Source organism: Glycine max, chromosome 16, assembly GCF_000004515.6.
Source record: "Glycine max cultivar Williams 82 chromosome 16, Glycine_max_v4.0, whole genome shotgun sequence".
In the NCBI taxonomy this organism is placed as follows: domain Eukaryota; kingdom Viridiplantae; phylum Streptophyta; class Magnoliopsida; order Fabales; family Fabaceae; genus Glycine; species Glycine max.
In genome coordinates this window covers 30667992-30685348 of record NC_038252.2, presented here as the reverse complement: position 1 = coordinate 30685348, position 17357 = coordinate 30667992, and the positions used below count along the sequence as shown (strand labels likewise).

The 17357-nt window shown below is 31.4% G+C and overlaps 1 protein-coding gene and 1 non-coding gene across 2 annotated transcripts in view; one reads left to right on the top strand and one right to left on the bottom strand.

The window, feature by feature from the left end:
* Nucleotides 1–11858: 11858 nt before the first annotated feature.
* Nucleotides 11859–12009, bottom strand: MIR5041 (microRNA MIR5041). Its single transcript, NR_048830.1, has one exon. It is a non-coding gene; the product is annotated as a microRNA MIR5041 (primary transcript).
* A 3958-nt stretch (nt 12010–15967) lies between these two features.
* LOC100818143 (uncharacterized) overlaps nt 15968–17357 on the top strand; it is a 41563-nt gene continuing 40173 nt past the window's right edge. The window contains 2 exon segments of the mRNA XM_041010512.1: nt 15968–16436; nt 16552–16648. Of these exon segments, the coding sequence (XP_040866446.1) occupies nt 16156–16436; nt 16552–16648 (378 nt within the window). The 5' untranslated portion in view covers nt 15968–16155.

The window sequence follows — 17357 nt, the reverse complement described above, 5'->3', positions numbered from 1 at the left end:
GGGGAGAAGGGACGTTGACTATGGAAAAAGAAAATTTATTAGTATATTAAAATGAATTTTCGATTTTGCTATTAGTATTATTTATTAGTATTATTTAAGAAATGAGGTTCCTTTGTCTATGTTGTGGTGGGACCCGCAAATTGAATAATGACTCAAAGTCAAATAATCAGCTGGCTTGTAAAAGTTGTTATCTGTCCAACTAGGCAAACCACAAAGTCCAAAGCCCCCAATCCCATTATGGCTTGGATTTGTGAATCTTAAATGGAATCGTATTTTAGTTTTAGTATATATTGCATAACATAAAGTTTTTGTTAATATAATTAAAATTATAATAAATAAATATTTTAGTATATAAATATATTATAATTAAAATTTGTATCAGATAAATATTTTTAAATATATAAATTGTATTTTAAAATTATAATAAATAGTTTAACTTATTATATAGAGTTATTTTTATTTATTTACAATTTTTTTAACAAAATGATATTAAAGTTTAATTTAGTGATAAATACAAAAGAGGAAAATTGAAAGAGATCAGGGTTTAACAAGGTCAAATATTCATATAAAAATAAATTCAGAATGATTTGAGATAATTGAAAGGGAAAAAAAATTGGTCAATTGATGAAGTAATATGAAATTCACATTCAAAATGAAAGAAGATGAAAAATGAAAATAATTTCTAAGTGAAAGAGTGAAAATACTCTAACTCTCCAATTTGTATATTCGAATTTATAATAAAGAAGTAGATTATCACCCACAGTCACATAACTTGCTTCCATTATATTCGAACCATTGTATATTTTTTTTTAAATAATAATTATCAGTTTCCGGTCTATCATATACAAAGATAAAAAAAATATAATTGATTATTGTTAGTTAACAAAAAATAATTTTTTTAAAAAAATAAATAAATAAAATTGAAAATGACAATTATTTGAAATAGTATTCTATATAAAATTAATTTCAGAGTTTTCTTTTTTATCTCACCAAAAAAGAAGTAATGATATTTTTTTTTTCTTAAACCCTTGTCAGTTGAAAAAGTTGGACACATTTGAATCATGTTAGGTGAAATTATTCAATGGGGTAAAATTCTCTCACTTATGGTAGAGCTGTAATGATTTATTTGATATCATTTGCTTCACAGATCATTTTTGAATTTTCATGCATTTCGGGCAAATTACTACTTTGAAAATTTAAAAGAGTGTGAAGAAGACCCGTTTTGTGTGTTTGTTTTTCCCTTTGTTTTGGCTCAAATCGAAGGTGTAGCTTTAAGTTTCAAATTCAATTTAGTATCGAAATTAGAAAGAATATATTCTCACAGCCACTTAAAGCTATAAAAGAGAATTTTTTTTATAAAAAAAAAAGAATCTTTGATCCAGATGGTCAATTAGAAAAAGTTTATTGTTAGATTCAACATTCCAAACAGTAAATAATGTAACAATTTGTAATGGGGGAACAATACATTCACATAAATGAACAATGATATCAACCTATGCAATTTAATAATAATAATAATAATGTGAATTATCCATTTTTTCTAATTGTACAAAGAATTATGTCATTCATTTGAATTATTTTATTTAAATTTGTTGTTACGAACATATATATATCGTATAGTGTATTAAGAGAACATAAATCATTTGATTAAATTTGTTCTGGTTTTAGTTTAAAAAATCTCATTTTAATCATATATTTTTTATAACATGTATTTTAGATTGGAGGAAGAATGCTAATTTTTTGATAGATTTTAAAACTTCATTGTATCCCTGTTTATCACTTGAGAATTAATATTTAGTTTATTGAGCCAAATCAACAATATCCATTTATTTCTTTCTTTATTTAATTTTTCGGAAGAGACAAACGAGAAATCAGAAATGCAATCTAATAAAGAATATTATCAAGTTGAGGGAGTATAATTGCCCTATATTAATTTTCATTAACCTCAACCCCAGAAATAATTTCAGTTTATGGCTTTAATAACTCACATTTTGGTCAACCCTTGCAAGTGGAGGATCAATCAAAACAATAAAATTATAAATTTTCATAGACATGCCTGCTAGTGCCTAGTTTATGATCAATCCGTGACAAGGGCATTGTTTATGACGTTTATGTGATGTTAACTACTTATTATTATAATGATTAATATAATTAGTACTACCACTATTATTATTAAGTGTCTTTTGATCTTCACTATTGTTATTAAGTGATCAAGGCATAACTTTTGAGTTTCTTGTCCATCAGTCATCACCCACGTTTTTGTCATATCCATCGAACTTAATCAAGGTAGGTAAACAGCAAACTCACGTTAATGCATGTTGAATGTACGGACTTCTTAATAAATATGTTTGATCAACACATGTGAATAGCAAGATTATTTTTTGAATTTAATGATTATGTACTAATAATATTTTATTTTATATTAAAATAGTTTTTTTTATCATTCAATCAAAAATTATTATTTGAATTATTTAAGATAATTATTTTAAAAATTAATAAACTTATCATACATTGTAGGTTGTGATTATATGATTATATAAAAAAATTTATACTAATAATTCATAATAGACATGGTAACTGGACAGGATGGGGACGGGTATTGTCTCCTCAATCTCTGATCCCGACTCCTCAACATGTTTCCATACTCGTACTTGGACTGGTTAAAATTTAGTATCTCATCCCTGTACCTGTTGGGTATCGAATATCCCTAATCCTGTCCCATACTCGATTCAAATTAGAAAAATATTTTTTTTGTAAAGAAAATATTAAAAATTTGATTTTAGAAAAAATAAATTGATTGTTAAACATTTATTTTTAACTACTTATATATCAATAAATTTATTATAACGCATGTGTTTACAAAAATCGTTAAGAAAAGAATATTAAATTATGTAAAAATTCTAAAATAAAATTAACTAGTAATAAAAATTCTAAGCCTTTTGATTAAATTATGCAAAAAATTTAAGTAGCAGGGTGGGTCCGGGCTCAGGGTCAGGCCGAATGTAGTAATCTCATACCTGTACCCATACTCGACTTTTGGTTATCGGAAAAAACTTGAACTCGAACCCATACCCATGTCTAATTCATAACCCTTATTCTCTATTTTTTTTTCCCATTTTATAAATTACCAATATCATAGATTTACAAGAATTACAACGGGATTTACATAAGACTTTGCTAATAGTGGAGGCCTAACATACTAAGTATGAGATTTCAATTTATGCATGTTCATAGTTAAATATCTATGTAGTAAAAAAAGTAGTTAAATGTCTATGATTAAAGCAATATACCTATTGACCTAAGTAGAAGATTTCCTCTTTCCATGTAGCTATGTGTTTCTTGAGTATCTCTCTTGATCCTTCAATAGCTAATACTAATATAGGATTAAAAGTTATGATTAAGTCCTAAGTGTAACTTCTTTATCCAATCATTTTGATCCTGTTGTGTAAGTTTTCCTTGTTTCATATCTACTAGCATCTCCAAAGTTATAAGAGATAGTCTTTTCGGACAAGTGAAACCTTTAAGTCGTCTTATAAGGTCATCATCTATAGGATGTCACTTAAAACATTCAAAACAACATTAAAAAAAATCCACTATTATAAGGTGATCATCTATGATACCATAGGGATGCTTGATGGATTTGTCAACTAATTGTAGGATCATCTTTATTAGCCTATGTTTCTTTTTACCAAGATCTTAATTTTAGAAAGGAAAGAGGCTTGATATTCACACTAGTTCCTGAGCCACATAGAGTCTTGTTCAACATCTTCTTCCCTACAATACAAGGAAGTGTGCAACCTTAGGAACTTTCAGTTTTGGGAGCAATGTTCTTTGCAAAATAGTGTGGCACTCTTTAGTAAGTGCAATTGGCATATCTTCCTTATTCAATCATTGAGAAATGGAAATTTGATAATAGGTGGGGGTGACTTCTTCCTTTGTCAAGCAAAAAAAAACCTCTTTAACTTCTAACTCCATTTCATTTTGTTTCTCCTTAAGTAGTGGCTCAATCACCTCCACACTACTAATTGCTAGAAAGTTGCAATATTAATTACCCTTATAAGGTATCTTTGATATTTGTTTGGCAAGTTGTCCCACTCAAGACTTTAGATTTCTGATGGAAGCATCTTGATTTATGAAATTTGCTTTGGCTTTCCCTATGAAATTTGTGATCTTCTGGAAGAAAATGGAGTTGTGCATTGTAAACTTTTATAATGTGACTTCCCATGCAAGTTTTCTCCTCATTAAGGGGTTGGAATAAGGTTGTACATATTTGAATGGGGATTGTTTTATTGTTTTGGACTATTGTTGATGTAGTTTACCTACATTTAATTATTGTCCATGACTCCTTTTCTATGTTTGTGCATTATTATAAGTTTTTATCATGATCTCAATTATTTTAATGCCCTTATCTAGTAGTATCATGATGTAAGATCCTCCACAAGCAATATCCACCAACATGTTTATATTGTGAAGGCTTAAATATGTTGGAAATCATTGAAATATACCTGAATTTCATAATTAATTCTTGAAAAAAAATTGTTTCTAATTGGGTCCCTGAAACTTCAAAAGTTTTGTGAGAAATCTCTCTCGTTAATCTCCGTTCAAAACGTGATGATACATCTGTTAGTTGAACATGTCAGGGATACACATGTAGAACCACGTCAGAGATATCAATGACATGGCATGCAACTTGGATTTTTTATTTTATATTTAATTAATGGTTAAATTACTCATTTGGTCCCTATAGTTTCATGATTCTTACTTTTTTAGTCCCTATAGTTTGGAAGTGGTCTTTTTAGTCCCTACAGTTTCACAATTCTTATTTTTTTAGTCTCTATAGTTTTTAAATTATAAAAACTAAAAGAGAATTAAAATGTAAACTATAGGGACTAAAAAGAACACTTTTAAACTACAGAGACTAAAAGAGAATTAAAATGTAAACTATAGGGACTAAAAAGACCACTTTCAAACTATATGGACTAAAAAGGTAAGAGCCATAAAACTATAGGGACCAAATGAGTAATTTAACCTTAATTAATTTAATAAACTATTTTATAAAAAAAAAGTTAAAGTCTCCTATTTACCCTCTTTTCTTTCATATATCCCAAACCCCTTACGGTCGTACCTTACCTCCTCTACTACCCCACCCATTCTTTCACTCTCACACATGAACCAAACAAGCACTAATTTCACAAAATCACACCCATCAAAGCATGTAAAAGATCAAGATTTGAATTGAAATAACTATAACTATTTAATTTATGAATTGTTCATATTCCGTATGAAACAAACTAAGGTTACAATCAAAACTGAAATTGAGAATTATTGGGAATTGATCTTGTAACATGATGCACCACAGAGAGAAAAGGGGAACATATGACATCTATCATTGTGACTTTTGTCGTGAACTACCGTACGTCGTCGCCGAAGGGGATTTCCAGCGGCGACGTTTAATTTTTTTCCTTCCTTCCTCCTTTCCTCTTTTCTTCCTTTATTTCCCTTCTCCTTTCTCTATGATCATCGCACGCCACCACGAAAAAGCATTTTCTAAAGGCTTTTCATTTTTTTTCTCTTTCATCCTTTTTCTTTTCTCATTCATTCTTTTATCATATCCTATGACCACCAATGGCACCACAGTGGTGGTGTCACCCTGCACCACCACTTTCTCTTTCTCGCTCCCCCACATGGATGAAGCGACAATGACCAGCACATAGTCGAAGGGTTGCGACTGGGTTTTGCATATTGTGGTTGTGGGTGTCGTTGGGGAAGAAAACAAGATTGTTGGAAAAAAATGGTTGTGATGATCCATAGTGTTGATCATGGCCTCGCAGTTGAAAAGGTGCAACCAAATCTGCGATTTGGTAAAGGAAAGGGAAAGGAGGAGACACGGAGAAAGATAAGGAAGAGCGAGAGGGAAAAGGGTATGATGGGAAGGAAAGGAAGAAAAACTAAAAGGAAAAAAAGTAAACAAGAAAATTGACAACGGATGGACACAAATTTCTTTGACTTTAACTTTATTTTCTTTTTTTAATAAAATAGTTTATTAAATTAAATATATAAAAAATCCAATGCTACACTATGTCATTAATATCTCTAACATAGCTTCATAGTGTATTGCTGACATGTCTAACTAACGGACATGTCATCACGTTTTGGATGGAGACTAATAAAATACATTTCTCACAAAATTTTTGAAGTTTTATAGACTCAATGAGAAAAAAAAATTAAGGATCAATTATAAAATTCAGATATATTTTAAGATCTTCAACATATTTAAATCTATTGTGAAATAATCCCTTAAACAAATTCAGAAAGAATAATCCACTGAAGTATGTTATGGTGGATACACTTCCTAAAAAACTCCTTGACTCTCTCCTAGCAGTCATAGAGAGACTCAACTTATATTTAATGAAAATATATGAGCCCGCTCTTTAATTTATCAAATTTGTGCATAAGAGTAAGTTAAAATTCAACGTAAGGTCTTCAAATTATTTTTAAGAAAAACAGAAAAAAAGAAAGAAAACAGATAACACAGAATTATCAGGCTGGATTCCCAATATGGAGAAAAAGGGTCCAAAGCTTTTTTGCTTAAAAGATGGTCAAATTTTTGTCATTTTTTTAGTCAATTTTTGTCATTTTGGACCAGTCTTTTAATTAATCTTCTTTTCTTTATTTATTATAATTCATTTTCAAAATCCTGACTAGGATGGTACCATTTTCAAAAATAACTATGGAAATGAATCTGAAACTAGGATGATACCATTTTCAAAAGCCTGACTTATATTGCCGACAAATTTTTTAGATTCTTCAATTTGTCCAAGTTAGGAATAGAGATCCCCTCTAGTCTAATTCTTTTCAGTTTGGATAAAGAGTCTAGTACTTTGAAATTGTCCAGTTCAGAAGGATGGAAACCATAATTTATCACGAAAATAACTTTTTGTTTCCTCATCTTGTCCATCTACTCTAGAAAGAAGTATTGGTTGTATTGCTTAGCTTGAAGATTTAAAATCAGTCTATCAGCTTAAGATGGTTGTAGTGCACCCAACATTCAAGTTTCATCTGCAAAAACAACCCAACCGATATGATGTTAGTTTGGGAACAGTAATCAATGGCGGGTCAGTGCAACTTTCTTATTAGCATTTTTACTATGGAAGAGTATGTACTTTAGAAAACGGTATAACTAAACAGTTGATACAGATAATATGTGGCTGGAACCTGTTGGTCTTCTATATAACTCTGCCCACATATTAACGAGAACAGGAAGAGGAATTCTATGGTCTTCTGACCTAGTGATCTGCCAATCACTTGATTCACTTTAATGGCTAGTGGTAAGCCCTTGCAATATCTCTCACAACCTGCATTTCAAGTAAAGGGTCAAAACCTGATTTATAAGTTTAGATTAACATACCCAATGACCAGAGGCTTATCATTATGCGAACGTATGAAAGCGGGTCATTGTACTAGCCTTACGTTTACATATGTAAAGAGGTTGTTTTTGGATTCAAACTCAAAACTAACCGATCATGAAGGTACAACTTTACCGCTGTGCCATGACCAACTCAACAATAAGTTTAGTGGAAAAAAGAGTTATAAGTGGTTGTGTCCTATCTCATGATGTCAACTTCAGACAAAAAAGGCAGGTGCAGATTACTCCCATGTCATAAAGTAAGAATAAGCACCTTTTGAACAAGTTCTTCATCAGGAATAGTGGAATACTTAAACTGCTTTTTTCTAAGAAACCATGGTGTCGGAATAGGGTGATTGTATCTTCTTGAGCAAGTGGTTTTAAAATTGAAATCACCAAAATTTTATAGTTAGATATCTGGATTCTGGAATTTAAATTTTTCACCCAGGACCAACATCAGTGGACTTCCCTCAATTTTTTGCAGCAAAATTCCTGACCGTTTTAATTAAATCTTCATCACTTAGAAACTGAAGCACTTGACATCCACAATGTGCAAATAGTCTCTACAATATTCTTCAACTTAGGCGTTTGTGAGAAGGTGACTAGTAAAATATTTTCCTTGCATATAACTGTTGAAAACAAAGAGATCTGTCAGCCCAGGGCATTTGAATCAATGCCTTGTACCAAACAATATTTTACAGAATGAACAAAGATCAAAAGAAAATGCTTCTGTAATCTGTTAAAGCATTACATGCAAAGTATATGAAATGCTTATTATATGTCTAATTGATGTAAAGATACATATTAATCTCTCAAAGGACATCAGTATATTGAACTCTGCTTTAAGCTGCTGTACACTTCGGAATTAGGAATTCAAAGCATTTCGCATGCAGCCATTTTCATCAATTACAGATAAAACTTCCTAATATACTTGAATACCATCTGATGTTCGCAAATTTCCAATAACCTATTTCACATCCATCTCTAGTAAGAGTTTATGAAATAGAGAACATAAATGAAGTTATGAAAGCCCTGATGAGGGAATAACTATCATTCTAAACAATTTCAAAAAGGGTTAGAAAATAACCTTCCACATTCTCATCAGAATATAACTTTCCCACTTTTCATCATAATTCATAGGAATAAAAATGACTGAGATCATGCTACAACTACTTTCCTGGAATAAGCAACACCCAAAAACATTTTTTTAAAAAAAGTTATAACAAATATGGAAATACTGCATTTCCAAATTCACATTTCTGGAAATGAGTTATTAATCCCTGGAACAAACACACTCGTCAACAAAAGGATGGATATAGATCCTGAGAACGAACCTTCCTCTTCAGCCTGCTCAACGGTACACCCAACAAACAACCATTGAGATACCGTGGAGCAAGTTGAAGAGGAAGGGTTTCAGGAACACCGAAAGGACGCCTGATTGGTGTCCCAACACCTTCAAGTTTCTGCTCAAAATTCTCTATGTCAATAAGCTCATCTCACATTGTGCAGTGTGTTTATGATATCCTTAGCTTGTTTGCCATCCACAAAAGGAATCATTCCTATTATGCCGCCAAAGTACTTATCATGCATCTTTTTCTTCCCTGGGTGGGTTCAAGCTAGCGTTCAATGTATTAACTCCTTGAGGATTGACCTCAGTATTCGCTTGCTCCTTTTGTTCTTTCTACATTTTTCCACGATGCCTTCTGAATTCGTGTAAAAAAGATAACGAGGTGTCAAAGGCAGAAAAGAGAAATAAATAAAAACACAGACAGCAGAAAGAAGAATAGATAGATAGATAGATAGATGCAAGGAATCTCACAGAATGAATGATACAATGAACACCTTTCTCCTTCAAGTTTTGAGCTTTCCAACGTGTGTGGGATTGAATTGCAATATTTGAGAGAAGTTGAAAAATATGGGAGCGCGAAACACGGTATATATAGGGAATACTTTTGAATCTACCTGGTTAATTTCTTCACGTGAGTTTCCTCGATTCTAATGATTTTATTTACTTATAACAGTCGACAGAACAAAAAGTGATTCCTTAATAAGGGGGGACCAAGTATTGTTTAACGGTGCTGCGCTCATGTCTTTTTGTTCGATAATTGGAATGATAATTTTTCAACACGTACACCGTACACTGCACGGGGAATGATAATTGGAAAGTAATAGTAGTAGAAATGTAAAAAAACGAAAAAAAACTTTTATGATTTGTTAAATAATACTAGAAATTAAAAAAAATATTTTAATTGACTAAAAAACCACGTATTAGTAATGGTTTGCTAATAAAGGTTTCTTAATCATAATTAATTATTGCTATCATCGATGTCATTTAAAATAATAGTTATTTTTCTTCAAATAAAATATTTAGTTTATTTTATATTTAAATCGATAAAGTTTTAAATTTATTTTTATGTCATACTTTGTGTTTTTTATAATTCCATAAATATTTTCTTTGAAGGAAAATAAATATTATTTTAAATGATAATGATTATAACTGTAGTTAAAGGATTAAATATATTTTTAGTACTTTTAATTTAGATGATTATTTATTAATCCTTCAAAAAAATATTTTTATTAATTCCTCAAATTTTTGAAAAGATACTTTTATTGGTTCTTTATTTATTGTATTCATGGTTTTATAATTTGTAATAGTTTTTAACTATCAAAATTATTTTTTAATTTAAAACTTTAAATAACGATTTATGGTGATTTAAAAATTAAAATAATCATAACATGCACTACTATAAAAAAGGTCTTTAACATTTTTAAAAAAAGGATTTTAATATTTGTTTTGATTTGATGTTAAATCAAGCTTTCACCTTCAACGTTAGCATTCAAACGAGGTGAAAAATCACTTTTTATATGGATTTTGGATTAAACCAATGAAGAAAGTACATCAAATTTATACATTTTATCATGTTTCTATTTTGATTGATGCTAAAATCGATGTAAAAAATAACTATACACTATCGGTTTCGTAAAGAAAAGAAAACATGAATGTGAAATTGTGATAATTTTTATTTATTTTTATATAATATGGTGAACCATTATAAATCGTTTTTAAAGAAATTAAATTTAAAAAAATTGTGATGGTAAAAACTAATTACAAATTATAGCATCATTAACACAATGAACAATGAAAGAGAGAGATTAAAAGTAGTTTTTTAAAAATGTGAGAGACTAATATATATAAATTTTGTTCAAATAACAAAAAAATAATTATTCAAATTTAAAGGACTAAAAATATATTTAAATGATAATTAAATTATAATTAAGAAACCCTTATTAGCAAACTTCTGTCCACAGAGTAAGTTCATTAAAATAAATGTAGAGTTATTAAAAACTAAGTAGAAGTCTAAATTCACTCCAAGATAATATATGCCATTTTGGTCTTTTTACTAATTACTTCTCGCATGAGCTATGTATTTTTATACATTAAGTGGCTGAAAGAATTCAGTCCTAACTTGAGCTGTGAGTCTACAAGTGGAGGGCATTTTCTTAGCATCATGGAAGGCAAACCTGTCTACAATATTCTTCAGCTTAGACATGTGATAAGGCGACAAATAAAATATTTTTCTTGAATTTACCTGAAGAAAGCATAGAGATTTGTCAGCCTAGAGCATTTGATTTGATGCCTTGTACCAAACACACAACATTTACTGATTGCATACAGGTCAAAAGAAAATGCTTCTCTAATCTGTTAAAGCCTTATTTCAAAAGAATATAAAATGCTTATGGTATGTTCTTATTGACCTAAAGATACATATTAATCTCTCAAAGGACATCAGCATACAGCAAGTTTGACCTCTGCTTTAAGCTGCTATTTTAGGAAAATTCAAAAAATTTTGCATGCAGCTATTTTCATCTATTGCACATAAAACTTGCAAATATACTTGAATGTCATTTGATGTTCTCAAATTTTCAGTAACCTATTTCAAATTCGTCTTTTAAAATATCTCTAGTAAGAGTTTATGGAAGAGTGCTGCATATGAGATAGAGAACATATAAATGAGGTTATGAAATGAGGAAATAACTATCACGCACTCTATTCTCACACTCCAAAAGAGAAAACGCAGAAGGAACAAGGGTGTGTCAGCTGTATTTGTCAGAGTAATTCTCTCAAACAGTTTCAAGACAAAATTGTAACAAAATTCAGTTTAAATTAAACCAGGCTCAACTGAAAACTAAACAAGATGTTTTTTGAATTTTACATTTTGAACATACTTTTGGGCCTTCAATCTGAAAATCAAACATGCAACTCGTTGGCACAAACGTCTCCGTTCACATTGGAAAAATTGGATTCCAAACACACATACAAAGAAGAATTAGCAAGCCAATATCAGCACACCATAGGAAAATTACCACTTACCCTTGATTTCTTCATCCCAACAGTCAGAGCTTTGTAGCCAAAGTTATTTTACCCCATCCACCCAAACCAGCCAACAAAAGAATGGACATTCGGTTCCCGACAACATTCATCTTCAACTTGCTCAACGATATGATTATACTTGAGTGTACCGTTGAGCAAGTTGAAGATGAAAGTTTTCGAGAACGCGGAAAGGACACTTGATTGGTGCTAGCACCAACAACTTTAAGTTTCTGCTCAAAATTCTCTGTGAATAAGCTCAAGAATCTCTCTCACCTCAATGCCTCTTCAAATCAAATCATGTGAAAAAAGGTAACAGGTTCTGTGGTCTCTCTCCCATGAGACAACCAACCTTTGGTGTGGCCTCCTTCCTCTCTTCAATCAAACAATGTACAAGTTATCAAAGGCATAGAAACTGGCAGAACCAACGATATATATGGTGAATACCTTGGCTTTCTCCTTCAAAATTTGAGCTCCAATGTATGGGATTGGATAGTAATTGAGAAGATTAAAATTATGGGATTGCGGCACATGGTATATATACATAGGGCATGATTTTGAATCAACCTTGGTTTCTTCGTTTCCATTGAGCTTCCACTTACTTTCCTCCATTCCAATGATGTAACATAGACTTTTCAACGAGAACAGAAATTATTACATAATGTCAATCTACACTTTTACATATATATTAACTCTTTTTGAGTGGAAAATTCAATTGCGTATCACATATGCATGATCGGTAATACCAAAAAGAACATATGCAAGGTTGGAATGACATCATTCACGTAATAAATTTCTCAAGTGACTGAAAGTTGTTTGACGTTGACTTTTGAATCTATCACGCCAAGTCGTATGAGTTGTGAGCGTTTTAAGAGCTTTTTTTTTATTCCCGTATAAGGGGGCTGCTTATAACACGGCTCGCACACGTCTTTTTGTTTGATATACTAGTGCACTAATCCTCACACATTTCTTTCTTTTACGATTCTCGTTACCTTTTACATAGCTTTGATCTCATTTTATACTGTGCGACTAATCATCTTGATTCACGACTTGTTACAATAGCTTTCTTCTCTCATAAATACATCTTGATTAAGGAGTGACTTGCTTGAAATTTATGATTTTAACATTTGTCTTTATCTTCATATATATGGTAATTTTTAGTTAGATTTCCTTAGAATACATTGCTTCCTGTATCTCCAAATCTTAGATCTCTCTCACTCATAATATGTGTATCCTTATTTAAGTCAAAGTAATAACACATAGACATTCATCTATTTTAAACATTTCATCAACATCTTTCATTTTTTTTATCTATTTCTTTTTATCAAATTATAAATTCTATTATATATATATATATATATATATATATATATATATATATTTTACTTTTTCAACTTTTTTCTTTAGGTGTAAGATAACATCATGAGTGTCAATCAAACATTTTTCTTAAGTCAATGTGTATCCTTATTTATAAAGATTTTCTATTTATTAATATTTTCTGTAAACATATTGTTATTAATATTTTTTACTAAATAAGTTTATTTCAAACCTATTTTTATTTTACTTATAAAAAATAAATAAATTCTTTTTAAGTATTTATATATGTTAAATTCTTATTTAATCACGTATTAAATAAGTTTATTTAAGACAAATCATGATATTTAATATCCTTATTTCAAGCAATACGCTTATTCACAAAGAATCTTTGTTTATATACATGTTAATTGTTTATTTATGCTTTATTAAGGTTATGCTTCACAAAAGTAATCGAAAAGTTAACTTAAAAAGTAGAAAAACTAACAATACATAGTTGGAAATTTAAAAGTTAGTCGGTGATGATAGTTTAAACTAGTTTATTAAATTATTATATAAATATTTAGTAAAATTATATATTAAAGTAACTACTAAATATAAATGATAAATATGAATATGTTTATAAGATATTTTATAAAAAAAAATATTTATTTTATTTTATTGATAAATATATTTTGAGATAATTATAATCATAATTTTTAATTAATTTTAAAATCTTATAATTTTTATTTTTAGATCAATTGTTTTCAATACATTATTTTAATTTCAATTATTATATTTTTCTCATACAATACATGTTATGATGAATCTTATATTATATATCTTGAAGTATTTCTAACCAAGTTTTAAATAAAATAAATTAACATACACTTATGCTGTATTTGATTTAGAGAGAAATTATGACACCCTAAAATCTATTATGAATAAACATGCATTTTAATCTCCTTTTAATTCATTTTATAAAATGTGTACATTAATGTGATTGCTGAAGCTTTGTAATTTAAGAAACGTGATAAGTTTTTTTTTTCTTTTATATGTACAAAGTCATGACAGATAGTAAATTGCTCCATAAAATAAATGCATCTTTTTGAAATATTTTAAGAATGTGAAATAGTGCTTTCAAATATAAGTCATACACCTTTTAAAATGAAAGGTAGAGGGAAATGAGATAATTTTTAGATTACGGATTTATAAAATAGTGCATATTATATAATGAGTATTGAGTTTGAAAGGTAATAGATACATCAGAGTGTGAATACATCCAAAAATACATGTAATGAAAATTGATAATTGAATATACAAGTAAAATGTATGAAACCTAGGTTTACCAACATATATACAAAGGAAAGGGAAAACACCAAGCCCTAGAGTAGTCACCATTAACCAAAACCTAAGGAAGATGCTATACACAAAAGGGGTGAGATAAGAGGTCATAATTCAACAACGACCCTATGAGGATATATCATGCACATCCTCATTAGGATTCTCCTCACTGTTGTCCTCCTCAATGAGCCACCCCGCTCTTCCTTGGGGAACCTCCCCACTAGTTGCTGCCACTACTGCCACGTCATCCTCTATGGCCTAGTCTAGAGGCTCCTGGTCCTTTCTAGCAGGGACCTCCTCCATTGTCTTTGGCTGATCCTCCTAGAGCATCTTGGGGGCCTCCTTAATCTCCCCGTCCCTCACGTCCATGACTGGAGGTGCCACAACATGAGCATTGACCTCAACCAAAGTCTAAGCATGAGGTTCGACCCCCAATGGTGGTACGTGTCTCAGAGTAAGAGAAACAAACATGGTATGCTTAGAGTCCTCCCCCTTATATGGTGACCTAGGTTTATACTTTGAAGAACCCTCTCCATTGTATTGTGGCTCGGGTACGTAGTTCGGTGTGTTTGATGAAGAAGATAATGGTGTCAGCTAGGACATATACTTTGGCGTGTCTGAGGAAAAAGACGATGATGTGTCTAGTAAAGCCAAAGCGGACGAGATCTCTATGACCTCCACAAGTGTTGTCATCTGACCCTGAATAAAAACGTAAGGATGAGTATTCCTGACCAGACACAACAAGACTTAAACACAAGTCATACACACAAGAATATCAACTACGATGTTGTGGTTATCTACTGGATCTCGCACACATCCTAAGCGTCATTTTTCATTATCTCAACATATATATATCACACTGATCAACAACTGCCACTGAAACTAGTAGAACTTAGTGGTCTTACAACATTCTAGTTTGGATCATTGCCAGTAGTACACCTCTACCATGGTAAAATGATAGGCTCTCACTAGCCGACTATGTCTCGCATTTGTCGAGATTGCTAGGTCAGCATTGTGAAAATGAGCCCACAAACTCAGTGTCATATCCCCAAGAAACAACAAGTCAACAATCATATTGTAGATACCACTCTGCAGGGTCATCCTAAACTCTGAGGACTGACTCCTCAACATATTCCACACCGAAGAAACATATTTTTGTTGTCGTGGGATCCAGCACAAGTATAAAAACAAAATATTATTTGCATAAAAATTATTTGTATAATATTCATGTTATGTCAAATTGATGTTTAACGTGACTAAATAATAATTTTAAATAATTAATATAAAAACAAAATATTATTTGCATAAAAATTAATAGAACAGTTTACATAGTAAGTAACAGTATCTTTTGGTGTTTATTTGTGTTTTGTATATCATTCATTACACATGATAATAATAGAAAGAGATAAAAAAAAATGTTAAACAAATATTGTATTATATCATTTTGTTTTTACTTGGGGAAAGTTCCAATCACCGTTAAAATGAAACAAATATTTGCCCGATGAAGCAGGATGAAGACAATTAGATGACGTGTCCAACACGATACTCATGATGACACTGAGCAATTGAGCACTGCCAATTTGCCACTGCTAACGCCTTCCACCCCAGACATATCCAACAGTTTCCCTTTCCGCCGAATCCCCCACCCACTCCAAAATTCTGTCAACCCTTCCTTCAAATTTCACCTTCTCCCTCACACCACACCACAACCCAATCCCTTCATGATATCACTCTCACTCTCTCCATGCCCTTGAAAACAGTTATACGGCGGAGACTACTGTCTCTGTTCCAGCCATGGCTCGCTGAAGAGCCTCACCTCGATCTCCAATTAGGGTTCCTCCGTTCCCTCGCCGTCTTCTCCGACCTTCGCTTCGACGCCTCCGCTCTCAACCGCCTCTTCCACTCTCCCGCCTTCCTCTTCTTCAAGGACCTCTCCGTCGAGCGCCTCACTCTCCGATTCTCCACCTGGTTCCCCCCGGCCTTCACCGTCGAACTCCACGGCGTCCGCATTGTGCAATCGTTCGAGTAATCAAAACTCAAATCAAACACTCGCGAGAAGATACAAACGCTATCGCATTCTATTGTTCCTTTTTTTTTTTTCGTTTCTTAACTGATTACGTAACTGTTTTTGGTTTTGAAGGAAGCCGGAAGCGGAGGAATGCGCAGCGAGGTTGCGAAATTCGAAGTATGATTGTGAGGATTATCTCAGAAAGAATCTCTCGGCGCTTGATCCTGAGGTAATGAGTGCACTTCTTCGAGTCTGAGTTTACGATTCACACTAAGGTAGATGACGAGTGTTGCTACTCGGTGAGGTTCTTTATTGGTCTGATACGGATTTTCTCACAATTGAATGAGATTAAAGATGATTAATGTAATTGTTTTCAGTTACTTTATTGGGTAGGATGGTACATTGACCTGTTGATTCTATTATTAAGTAATTTTGGTAGAATTATTACTTAAAATCACTTGTTCCATGATTTTTGTTTTGAGATTGTTTTTAAAGATGCAAGATGCTCCGGTGACTGCAGGCATAGTAGTTGTTTGAAGTAGAGTAGAAAGAACTCATGACCACCAGTTAAAGAAAACAAAAAAAAATATGTTGTCCTGTTTCTACTCTGGCAACAGACTGTGGAGTACAAAGCTTTCATAACAATCAACAGAATCATGGCCAAACAATTTTTTGAGTTTTAAATTTTGAAAACAAAAACTATTTTCAAAAAAGATTGATCAAAGAGGTCCCTACTGATTTGCATACTAGTGAACCTTTTATTCTATGGGAAGGTATTGTACAAAATATATGTAAAATAATGGAAAACTACTTAGGTTTATTGAATGTGGAAGGTAGTGGCTGTCTCAATGTCATGTTTTAACTTTTAACCATTTATACCTCTTCATAATGAGGGAATACTACTAGAATAGGGAGAACCACTGGGTGCTCTATCGGTA